Source organism: Vidua macroura, chromosome 10, assembly GCF_024509145.1.
Source record: "Vidua macroura isolate BioBank_ID:100142 chromosome 10, ASM2450914v1, whole genome shotgun sequence".
NCBI classification, from domain to species: domain Eukaryota; kingdom Metazoa; phylum Chordata; class Aves; order Passeriformes; family Viduidae; genus Vidua; species Vidua macroura.
Genome location: NC_071580.1, coordinates 9,603,722 through 9,616,299, shown reverse-complemented (window position 1 = coordinate 9,616,299; position 12,578 = coordinate 9,603,722). Strand labels below are relative to the sequence as shown.

At 53.1% G+C, this 12,578-nt stretch overlaps 1 protein-coding gene across 1 annotated transcript; it reads left to right on the top strand.

The window, feature by feature from the left end:
* Positions 1-3,822: 3,822 nt before the first annotated feature.
* Positions 3,823-9,557, top strand: B3GNT7 (UDP-GlcNAc:betaGal beta-1,3-N-acetylglucosaminyltransferase 7). Its single transcript, XM_053985847.1, has 2 exons — positions 3,823-3,896; positions 8,322-9,557. The coding sequence occupies exons 1-2, from the start codon at positions 3,886-3,888 to the stop codon at positions 9,520-9,522; spliced, it is 1,212 nt and encodes a 403-aa protein (XP_053841822.1). The 5' UTR covers positions 3,823-3,885; the 3' UTR covers positions 9,523-9,557.
* Positions 9,558-12,578: the final 3,021 nt, after the last annotated feature.

The window sequence follows — 12,578 nt, the reverse complement described above, 5'->3', positions numbered from 1 at the left end:
GTCTGGCTCAGCCAAACAAATTACAGCCTTGACCTCCCTCCCTGCTCCAGGGTACACCACAGGTGGTGGTGTAGCAGAGAAAAACCTAAAAGTGTGACCACCCTGTGCAGCTGATCTTGAGTCAGGCTGAGCCCTTGGTCCTGCTCCAGGCACTCAGAGGTTTGAGGAGGAGAGGGCTGGTTTGTGTGTCTCCGCAGGGCAACGGGACCTTGGCTTGTGTGGGAAACCCAGCCCAGGGACCACAGTGTTGGCACAAGTGGTCAGGAGGTGTGAGAGTTCCTGGAAGAAGCAGTGAGAGTTTTTTCTGTGTATGTATAATTTGCTGGAATGAAAATAAATCAGAAAACAACACTCACACACACACCAAAAAAAAACCATATCAAAGAAACCAGTGCAGCTTTCCCCAGTGAAACAAATTCCAAACCATCAGTGGGAAAACACTGGCTAGGTCAATCTGCCACTAGCCAGTCTTCTGGGATTACATAAACTTCATAAAAAAAAGCCCACTTATTTCTTTGTACTGTTTTTTAATGAAACATTTTAGTTCAGGTCCATTTTGAAATTAAAAGAGGATTTTGGAAACAAAAAAGCATTGTGGTTAGCTTTGAGAACATTTAAATGACCCACTTGGGCATCACCCCAGTCCTCATCCTTTCCCTTAACCCAGACATTGTCCTGGAGCCCCGTTTGATGTCAGCTCCAAAGCCTTGTTGTCCCCACAGGTTGCCCCTCCCCATCTCCAGCAGTGCCACCAATTGGGATAATGCTTGGGTGGGGGGTGAGCGTGTGGCCCTGGGACTGGCTCTTTCCAAATGGGTCACAGGAGCTACCAGATGTGGAGATGGCTGCTGCCAGCAGAAGCTGGTGTCACCCTGGCTGTCACTGAGGTGTCACCCAAGAAGATCTGTGCATTGCCTTCCCCTCTACATCCCCATCCAGTGCAACAACAGCGTGCTCAAATGCTGTTCCTCACAGGTGCCCTGCCAGCTCTCCCAGGGCTGCAGTGGCCTGGCACACCTCAAATGTCACTGCTGTTGTGCAAGGCAGAGGAACTTGGCTTTTCCATGCTCAAGCAGCACCTGCCACCCCAGAGCACTTATCCAGAAATCTGCAGCTCTGCCCACAGTGCCAAAAAGGCACCTGGTGTCTCCAAATTTCAGCCTAATGGCTCAGACCTAAGAAATACGGGTGATGGGTGCTGCAGAGAAGGAGGGGCAAGGCTACAGATTCAGTTGCTTTGCTGAAGGCAGGGCTAGGCAGGAATGGCAGGGATATGCTGCTGGCAGAGTCTGCTGGGGTGGATGAAAATATTCAGGTATCTCTTTTTCATGTTTCGTTCTCAGCAGAGTGGTTGTGGCTGCTCATGTGAAATCTGTTCTTGCTGGGTGCTGGAAAGAGGCAAAGGGAATGTGTGTAGAGTAATACTTTTCAAAAGAAACATGCTTTCAGTTGGATTTTGTTCTTCCTGCTGTTTTTCTGCTTTCTCAGGGTGAATCTGAAGAACTGAAAACTTAGTTTTGTCCTAAACTTTTCTATGTAATGATGAAAAAAAAATCATAAACAATTCTGCTTCATTTCCAGGTTCATCCTTGAAACAGGAACTGGTGGTGCCAGGGATGGCCAGGACTGTGTTTATCCCAGGCATCAGAAGCCCCAGACCTGACAGGATTTGAGCCTTTAATGATTATCAGAGGTAAAGTTTTGTGCAGCCCTCACACCCAGGCCTGCAGTGCTCTCATGCAGTGGGATGTGCATCTTTTTCCCACACAGGGGGAGGTAGGGGTGTTATTTGAGCCAAAACCCTGCACAGCAGCATGGAATCATCCGGGAAGTCCTATGCTCGCGGTCCTGCACGGAAGCAGCCGTTGGAGAGGCGGGACGCTGGGAGCAGGGCTGGCACCGCTCCCTGCCCCAGGCTGCCAGGAACTCTCCTCACCTTGCAGCAGTGCTGCTTCCACACCGGAGCAGCACAGCACAGCCCTCAGGCTGCACCAGGCCAGCCCTGCTCCTGCCGGCTGGATGTGCTGGTGCTGGGGCATCCACAGAGCCCCGTGAGACTGTCACACACCCACAGCTGCTGCGTGCCCTGGAATGGCAGCAGTCACCCCGTGGCTGTGGTTTGGGATTTACTGCAGCTCCCCATGAGTGGATGTTGCCATCCCTGTCCTCATCATGGTCCCAGGGCAAATTACAGGGATGAAATGGTTGTTGCGCTCTCAGGGCTTTCCTGTTTACATCCCTTGAGCCTGTTTGTGCAAGGGCCATTCTCCAGTGGTGTCCTCCTCCACTGTGAGCCCCTCTTTGCAGAGTGGGGTGAATTCCCAGACATGGGCTGGCATGCACCAAACCATCCCTTGTGTTGCAGGGATGAGGTGGGTCCTTCTCACAGCCTGTTCGGGTCAAGCTGATGCTCAGTGAATCTCATGGCCATGATTTTCTTGGGGCCATGAGTGCAGCAAATACAAACTTTCCTATAGGCACTGGGAACAGGCTAAAAAGGAATCAGGAAAGGTATGTATGGACTTTTGGTGATGATAAGGACATGGGATACTGTAGAGCTGGTGCAGCCTGTTTGGGCAATGTTTCCTGGGGAGCTTTCAAAAGTCCCAGGACACAGAGCTGCAGGGCACCTGGGAAAGCGATAAGCTGAGATAAGGAGAGAGAAACAGATCTGGAGAAAGTAATGCAATCTTCCTCCCCAAAGTGAGCTGGATGTGGAGTTTTCTTGGTGCTGTTTGAGTAGCAGAGGTTGTGTGGGTCCCTCTACATGTCCAGTCTTTGAAAGAGCCTTTCCCATGAGAAGCTCAGTGTGTCCAGGGGGTTGTGAGAGCTATAGGAGACCCTGACCCTCATCATGAAAAATGCAGAGGAACTGTTCAGAAAGGGACTGGGATATCTCTGCTGGACAGGAAAGGAAATATTGCAAATTTCCTGCAGGCTTCCCAGCCTGGCTTCATGGCAGACATGAGCAGCTGGTGGGATTGGGAGGGTGACAAAAAAGGGAGACATTACAAGGACTGATTTTTATGGCTGAAAAACACCTGCAACAGAAATGTTGCATTTAAAAGGAAAGGAAGGTCTTTAATCTGCTTCTTAATGGGCAATGGGATGTCCCATGCTGATACGGCTGTAGCAGGAATGCTGGTGAAACTGCATCCAAACCAGGGCTGAAGGAACGGTTTGAAAGACCCCTCACCTGGCTGTGATGTTATTGGAAATTTGACCCATGAGAGGTCCCAGCATGCTGAGCAGGCACCTTCCTGCTGCAGCAACTCCCTGTCAACTCCCTACACCCCCAGGTGTGCTGTGGGTCCCAGGAAATGTGTGAGTCCTGGGCAGAGCATGGATGCCTGGGTGAGACTGGAGTCCTGGGCAGAGTATTGGTCCTTGACATGGTGTGGAGCCTGAGTGACATGTGAGTCGTGGGGGAATGGTGGGTCTCAGGAAAGGTGGGTATCCCAGGAGGCACATTAAAGACTCTGGGGCAGAGCTAATGCGCCCCAGAGAGGTCACAGTACACGAGAAGCCGGACTAGGACGCCCCCGAGTTCCCAGATCCTGGTGAGTGTGCCATCAGCAGCGGGGAGGGTCCTCAGGGGGACGTGTGGGGTGTCACCCTTAAACTCCTTGCCACTGGGAGCACTGGGGAGGTGTCTGTCTGCTGGGGCGGGCGGGGGGACGGGACAGAGGGGCAGGGCAAGAGTTAACCTACCTGCTCTGCCATCCATCTCTAGGCTCCACCTCGGAGAGAGAGGGGAGGGAAAAGAGGAAAAGTAGGGAAAAAGAAAAAGAAAAAAGAAGAGGAGGAGGAAGAGTGCAGAGAGAAGCGCCCGGACCGCGGGCAGCCCGGCCAACAGCGGAGCGGCCGCCCCGTCCCACTCCCAGCATGTTCCAGTGGTGAGTGATCTCCGGGGAGCGCGGAGCCCGAGCCCCGCTCCTGCCCCGCTCTCGCACCGAATCCCGGTATCCCTGCCTCCGCCGTCCCGTGTCCTCCATTCCCGCTGCCCGGCACTGCCGTCCCGACGCTGCGTCCTGCCCGGAGCCGGGGGACTGCCAGGACCCTTCCCCACCGGGTCCCTCTCGAGAGCCGCCCCGGGAGTGGCTGGCCGGGGAAGGGCAGTTCTGGTGGGGACGGTGGGCATGCGGAAGCGACTAAGGACGGAATTTGTTATTTGTCCCCTGTCCGTCTGTCCCCATCCCAGGAGCGACCCTCCCGCCGCCGCGGCTCTGCGGGGCTCCCAGGCGGGGTCTCGCTGGCCGCGGTACCCCGGAGAAGACTCTCTGCGGGTCTGCTTCCGACACAAATTTCTCTTCATCCCGGGGCACCGGAGCTCCGGCCCGGCGGGAGGCAGGATGGGGGCAACGGGCAGGGGCGGCCGGTGGGTGGCCCCCAATCCATGGGGATGCGTTTCCCAGCTTTTCCCTGAAAAAAAAGCTGGTTTGTGTGGAGGTGCTGGGGACAGCAGGGCCTCCAGCCCTGCCCGGTGGGGTCCCGTCCCACGGCAGCGCCAGCTTGGGGGCGATGCCCTCGCCGAGGGCGATATCCAGGGGTTCGGCTCTTGCCCTTTCCCCAGAAGCGGGTTTTTACGGCCTTGTATTTAAACCAGACGGCTTTTATGAGGAGGGGACGTGTCCCCGGGCACCCCCATGGCGAGCTTCGGCCCCACTTGGTGCTTGCATCCAGCTATAGCACAGGCTAATTCTGGGGACATTTGGGTTCTTTCTGCCCAGCATCTGTCCCTTTATAAGATCCCCTCACCAAATCCTAAGCACTGCCAACAGACAGGATTCTATACTGGCAGTGCCTCCAGTGACTGGGTCTAATTGAGGGGCCAGCAAAAGCCCCTATCACATAAATAGCGCTGGCGGATCAAAGAGGTTTTCACGTGAATCCAAAGTGAATGGGATAGGGATAGAGAGCCTCTGTCTCCGGTGCCTCATCTGCCCTCGAGCATCAACATCTGAAAGGGATACTGCCCACCTCTGATTTGGAGTTTATGTTTAACACTCTGGTGGTGCGGCCACCTCACAGGGAGGCTTTTGAAGTTTCCTTGGTGGATAAAAGGGAGGAGAAGGAGCATGTTAAGACCTTTTCAAAGTTCTCTTGATGGCACCAACACCAGCAGTTGGGGCAGACAGACCTGACTGGCACCGATGGCAGCCCCCCCCCCTCCCCACCCAGTGGGTGCCACCCTTGGACTCTGCAGTGCTGGGTGTCCCCAGCTCCTGGGGACACTATGGGAAGTGGCTGGGGGCTGTGCCCCAAAAAAGGGTCCTGGGGCTTGGCAGGGTGACGTCTCTGTGATGGCAACAAACCCAAAGCACCTCCCTTGCCAATGCATCCCCAGAAAGCAGGAGATACTTTTTCACCCGTACCTGAAGTACTTCCCAGCTGAGGAGACCACAGAGCAGGAAGATTCGCCACTCGAAAAGATGCACAAACAACTGTTGCTCTTTTGTCCGCCAAATCCTTGGTTTGATATGGGAATTGCCTGCGGTTGTGGCTCAGGGTCCTCCCAGTCCCCGCCACTTTCCTGGCTGTGCAGGGACAGGGTTTCTGCAGGGCAGAGGTGGCTGTGGGTCTCCTGGTTTCTGCTGTACCTGGTGGGACCCCGAGGTTTGCAGTCAGACCAGTAGGAAAAATCCCAAATAGGATCTTGTAACAAAGCAGGAATTGCACTGGTGAGAACTGGGAAACAGGGTCCACTGAAGGAAGGAGGAATAAGTTTCTGTGCTGTTGTGCAACACCTCACCTATAAACATACCCAGGCCACTTGACGCTCCACCTCTTAATAAAAGCTGGAGTTCTCCCCTCAGCTCTGAGGGGTCAGAACCTTCTGTCCCAAGGAGAGTAATGGGGGTCAGTGCGCCCATGCACTGTTAGGCAGAGTCTGCCAAGGCTGGGACCATCTGTGCCAGTATGTGACAGCTCTACCTATGCAAATTGTTGAAATTTGTATCAGTAATTCCCTGCCCTTTGGCTTCTGGGGAACCTTTGGCCATCCTTCAGGCTGAGTATTTTATCACTCCTTGTTCTTGGGTGGTGGGGAGTGTAAGAATGTGGTGGCACAGGACAGGATGGGATGGGTTTGATACAAATGAAATTACTATACAGGGCTGACAGGGGTTATTTCTGCAGCAATGCCAGGTATGGATGAGAGGTTTTAAACATTGTTTGGCTGTACTTGGAGTAAAGTTGTATTGGAACTGAAGGGTTTGTAAGAATAAGCTCAAAGCTGTGCAGGCAGGGCTGGAGAGGGTTAAGGGAATGGTGAGATCTAATCAGAACTGCTCCCTCATCAGTCTCAGATGAGTGGCCACATACAAAACCGGATGAGGAATATCTATCCATTTATCCTTAATTACTTATTTCCATGCTCGCTCCTACAGTCCACACTAGTGATCACAGTTTTCCCACGACAACGTCGAGCTCAAAAATTCTTTGTGCTTCAGAGCAAAGCCAGAGACAGGAGGTCCTGAAAGCTCCTGGTTCCCATCTGGGATTGCTAAAATTCAGGATCAGTGGAATCCCCTAGCACAGTGCTGTCTCCTGCCCTGGGGACTTTGATGACCTATAGGGTGTCTCACCAAGCAGGTGTTTTGGTGCAGCCTGAGGCCCAAAACTCCCCCAGCTTCACGGTGGTTCTGATCACAATCCAGTCCCCAGGTCTAGGAGAGTTTCATGGATTTTGGATTTTTTTTAATCTATCTGGAAAATTCTTGGGTTAAAGATTTCAGCCCCAAGCTCCTTCTCTGGACTGTCCTGAAGTGAAAGTGCCATCTGCCTGCTAGAGATGATTCTGGATTTTTCTGGCTCTGACAGGAGCAGGGGGCTGCTCAGCCCTCAGCCTATCCCAGTGGGTGTCACCCAGGCTGGGATGTGCTTCTGACATGAAGAGGACAGGTACAGGGGCATCCCAAGACCAGTGCCACATCTGTCTCCATCAGCTCCACAACCCAGTGGCAGGAAAAAGGGGTCCAGGGACTAGCAAGCACCTTGTGTCGGAGCAGACAGAGATGGTGCTGCCCTTGGGAAGCTGTCGGGAGTGGAGACAAGGAGCTCAACAGCCATTCTCTCATACCCAGTGCTCATCTGCACAGGGAGATGGCCCAAGGTGGCTGGAACACGCAGGACTGAGGCAGGAGGAAGTTGGTGCAGATGTGCAAGCTGTGGAGGGAAGCTGAGTGCTCAGGAGCTACATTGTGCAGCTGGGCAGAAAGGGCAGTTCCCCTCCTCAGTGAGATGAGAAACCCACCTTTAGCTGAGTGGAAAAGCAGGCTGGGGAGGAATTGTGCATCAATAATCTCCAAATGCAGCCTTGCTGGAGTCCCAAGGACTCAGAAGGATCCTGCTCAAGCTCCCCATGAATTCCATCCAGGGTGTGTCCCATGAGCCAGCAGCTTCCCAGGGCTATAGGTCTGCAGCAGAGGAGAGCAGCAGGACGGTCCCAGGAAGAACTGGGTTTAATCTACTCAATGCCCTGCACACCCTGGACTTGTCACAGGGTGCAGACACCTGCTTTGTCACAGGCTGGGAAAATCTGCCCACCCAATCTGCCCTGTATCCGCTGCTCCTTATCACCACAAAGGAAGCAATGGGACCCAAGAGCTGCCAAAACACTCAGGAGTGCCCCCAGAAATACTGGTTCCCAAGGTGGTTGTAGGTTTAGGGATGTCTTTTTCCCATTGAACCATGAAATTTCACTCAAATAGCTTTCTTTTTTTGTCCTGATGTGCCATTTTGAAATGAAACAGCAATGCTAGTTTCATGTTGACTCTTGTGGTCTTCCCAGTTCTGGTTTCTCAGTGCTCTGTAACCTGTGATACCAGTCTAGGCCATGGACAATATGCCTGTCCTGGAGCTAAGGCTTCCTTGGAAAAGATAATTCCCTCCTGCTCTTGTCCTAAATGACAATTTTCAGATGGCTGAAACAGCAGTTTCCCTTGGGACTTCCTTCTGAAGCAGCTGCCTTGCTGAAACTCTCCCCCTGACTTCTCTCTCTCAGCCCATTTTCATCTTTCCTGTGAACCCTTCCCTGATCTTAGCACTGGGCTTACCAGGTGACACTGCAACCACCCCCACATACCTTGTGACTGTCCCTACAGTTAAGTGTGGCCCCAGAGCCACCCCAGAAGAAGGATGAAGCTGGCAAGAGTATGCATTGAGGTGTCCTGCAGCTCTTCCCACAAGGTTTCTCCTCCTCAAAAGGTGATGGAACACAGATTATGAGCATCCCATGACCTCTCAAGGAAGTGGTTTTGCAGACAAGCCTCTTTAAGCCTGCATATTCTTCTCCTTAACCCCTTGTCTCTTCTCTTTAGGAAGAAGACCATCTACAAAACAGTTTGTCTCTCCTTCTTGCTGGTCATTACAGTGACGGTGCTACAGCGTGGAATGGCCCCAAACCACTTCATGCAGGGCCAGCAGCAGAAAGAACTGCCCCCTTCAGAGCCCTTGAAATCACAGAAGAGAGACAACACCTTCTCCATCAGCAGCACTTTCTGGAAGACCAAGAAGGAGAAAGCTCCTGTGAAGGAGGAGAGCGTGACAGCAAAGCAAACAAAATCCTGGGATGTCACCACTACCAACTGCTCAGCCAACCAGAACTTCAGCAAGGTGGATTGGTTCAAAGGGCTGGAGCCCAACTTCCAGCAGTTCCTGCTCTATCGGCACTGCCGCTACTTCCCCATGCTGATCAACCACCCAGAGAAGTGCAGCGGGGATGTCTACCTGCTCATTGTGGTCAAGTCCATCATCACGCAGCACGACCGCCGCGAGGCCATCCGGAGGACCTGGGGCCAAGAGAAGGAGGTGGAGGGCAAGAGGATCAGGACGCTGTTCTTGCTGGGCACTGCCTCCAAGGAGGAGGAGAGAGCCAACCACCAGAAACTACTAGATTATGAGAACCACATCTATGGGGACATCTTGCAGTGGGATTTCCTGGACAGCTTCTTCAACCTCACCCTCAAAGAGGTCCATTTCCTGAAGTGGGTCGACATCTACTGTGACAACGTCCGCTTCATCTTCAAAGGCGATGACGATGTGTTTGTGAGTCCCAGCAATATCCTGGAGTTCCTGGAGGACAAGAAGGAGGGAGAGGACCTCTTTGTGGGGGATGTCCTCTACAGGGCCAGGCCAATCCGTAAGAAAGAGAACAAGTACTACATCCCCAGTGCCCTCTACAACAAAAACATCTACCCACCCTATGCAGGGGGTGGGGGCTTCATCATGGATGGAGCCCTGGCCAAGAGGCTGCATAAGGCCTCAGAGACACTGGAGCTGTACCCCATCGATGACGTCTTCCTAGGGATGTGCTTGGAAATCCTTAAAGTGTCACCTGTTGGGCACGAGGGCTTCAAAACTTTTGGCATTGTGAAAAACAAGAACAGCAAGATGAACAAGGAGCCGTGTTTTTACCGGAGTATGTTGGTGGTTCATAAACTGCTGCCTCCAGAGTTGCTCCAAATGTGGGATTTGGTCCACAGTAACTTAACATGCTCAAGAAAACTCAATGTCCTTTAGCTCAGTCTCTCTGGAGAGCTGGGACTGCAGGAGCTGGGACAGCTGATCCCTGCTCTGGGGTGGGGTGAGCCTCCGCTGGTGGCACACAAATCCTTCAGGGGTACTGCCCTCCGGGGTGAGGAGGGCAGAGACACTGCGCTCACGGGCAGGGTTTGTTCCTGTACTGTATTGTGGTTCACGTATCTCCAGCTGGGTTGGGGGTTGCTGAAAAAGAGAAAAAAACCAACAAAACATGACAAGTCTAGCACAAAATGGAGAGAGGGCAAAGATGTTTGTGCTCTGCTTTCGGTACCTCCTCCACAGCAGCATGATGAGTGGAGGAGTGGAGGGAGGCAGGGAGGGATGTGGCACTGGCATTTTTTGGAGATGTTTAGGGTCTGGCTATCCAGGGAAGCTGCTCCAAGGGTGTTCAGCCAATTACAAGTGCATCGGCCCCTCCTGACTCAAAACTCATGGGATTTTATTTGTTATCTCAAATTTCTCCTCCATGCAAGGTTTTGGTAACGTTGAATCTGTGTGCATTGGGTTCACACCCATCAAAGTCCTCTGTGTCCCCATATGCAGCTGGGGAAAGGGGCTCTTCTCTGAGGCTGGCCCTCAACAGCCCTGAGTCCCCATTAGGGTTTGAGCCTGGCAGTTGGGGAACTGGGGTCCTTGTCCCTGTTAGAGGGTCCCAGGCAACGGTGGCTCTGAGCACCAGCCTGGGCTGTGCCTGCCTCCCCAGCCCCTCTGCAGCCTTACTGCATGTGTCCTCAGAGGAATGCACCCAGCTGAAATTCCTCAGGGATTTGTTCCTCCTTGCAGGAAGGAGACTAGGCCAGCTGCCCTTGCCTGTGGCCAAGGAAGAGGTGGAGAAAACTGGTGGCTCGCCTCAGAGTCCCCCAGGGATTTGTCACTTCTGGGACTCTACTTCCTGGGCATCCCAGGGGGTGCTGTGGGGAGACCCTCTCCGTGCTGCACAACTGCCTTCATGGCTTTGCCTTGCAGGGGGACAACAGCCCCAAAGGCTCTGTGTGTGTGAACTCTGCTTCGAGTTCAGCCCTGGTTTGTCAGCAACTGTGATGCTCCAGGGTAGGTTGGAGACATTGGTCCTGCTCTGGCATGAGAAGCAGAGTGCAAGGAGACAAAGTGAAGGAAACCTGGTGTTTCACACGTCCGCTCCTCTCAGGGTTGTTGCAGTATTTATTCGACAGGCTGAGATGCAGGAGCATGACAGGGAATGGTGTCACAAGACATGGCCTTTTTTCTTTGGGCTGCAAGGGCCGCGAGCTCTCGAGGGGAGCCCTGGGCTGGCTGCTTGGTGGAAACCACCCAACAGAGAGACATGTGGCCACACAAGGGCCACGGATGCTCTCCAGCCACTGACTGCAGGCATGAGCAAAGGCCACAGGAATGTGCAAAGCCACACATGCTCACACACGTGCTCCCAGGCACAGGGTCTACACGCACAGATGCCCCTGTGCATGTGTGTAGGGCTGGCATGCCCGGATATCCCTGCAGCAGGTGGACACACACAGCCACATCCATGGCCCTGACTACGCACAGCAAAACATGGGCACAGATGCCTTTACTCCCTCTCCCTCTCTGATGCCAGACATTGAAAGGAGAAAAATTTTACTACCTCAAAGGTTCCCCTGTGCAGTGCCTTTTTTTTTTTCCCTTTCTCTTATTTTCTTAAAGCATTTTGGAAACAGGCCTGTTTCATTTACTCCAAGTACATTTCCCAGGTTAGAAAACAAACTAAAAAAGATCATAAACCAGTCAAAAAGGGCACCCACACTAAGCCACACCACTCTTAAAATGGCCCTGCTCAGATGAGATGCAGATTTGAAGAGAAGGAAGAGAAAGAGTCAGTGCTGCCCAGGGCTCAGCTGGTGAAACTGGATGTACAATGCACCAGGTCCCTGTAGCAGCAGGGCAGAATCCTGAGAGCATTTTTGGTACCCACTGGGCTTAGGCAGCACACAATTCTTTCCTTTTACCCTCCCCTCCCTCCTTCCAACAGGAGTGAGTTCAGAAACACTTTCCAAATTGATACTTCCATAATTTATGTCAGGTACAGTACTTTAAGCTGTACATTTATCCTGGATGCAGGGCCAGCTCTTGCTCTCTGTAGCAATGTGTATGGTGAGCCAGGGCTGTGTGCAGTGTTGTTCTTCACCTGGTGGGACCTGTACAGAGAAACCTTGTAGAGTTTGGTGACTATTCTAGTTTCTAAATAAAGGTCAAAAGAAGAAGAAAAAAATCCTACAAGCCTTTACCTCGTGTCATTACTAGTGAGTTTCTGCTGGGAACAAAACCTGGCAGTGTGCAACAGTGACAAAACAAACTCCTTGAAATGGGCATCTGGGGACTATAGCTGCCCTGTTCCAGTTTGGCACAGCTTCCTTGTGGAGCCTGGCATGGTAACCAGGCTGGTGGGTATTTTCTCTCTTTCATGCACTCCTCCACCTTCATCTCAAACTAAACTTCAGATCCTCCTGGTACCCTGCAGGGAGGAGCTTCTCATGTCAACCTCTGTGGCAAAAGCCACCTCAGCAGGGCTGGAAGCTCACTGGTTTTGTTGAGCACTCTCTCCTTGTGCAGAAGGAGATGGGCACCTCCCGTCCCTGTTACCTCCCCACAGCAGGACCTTGCTCACTTCCACAGCCAAAGCAGCACCAGGGGGTAACAGCCCCTGGTCATGAGGTTCGAACCTGGCTGGGGTGAAGAGGAGGAAAGCCACAGGTGAACCCGTAGGTCTCACCTTGGCACGTGGGCACCAAGGGGCCGTTTCCCGGGCTGGCACTCAGCTCGGACACTCCTGGTGCCGGGGAGCAAAGAGGTCAGCGAAGGGGACCAGGACATACTGTATTTGTCAGGCTGGGCCACCTGTGACTGGGGCTGGCTTCCCCAGGGCACCAAAAATTTCACACGCATGGACAAAACACAAGCGCTCAGTGGATGCAGTCATGGATACTCCTGCCCATTGCCTGTCCAGTGTGACCCCACACTGTCACATGGCACCGTGTGCCACGAGTCCGGCAGTGGCAGTAGGGCCCGTGCGCCGGTGTGGA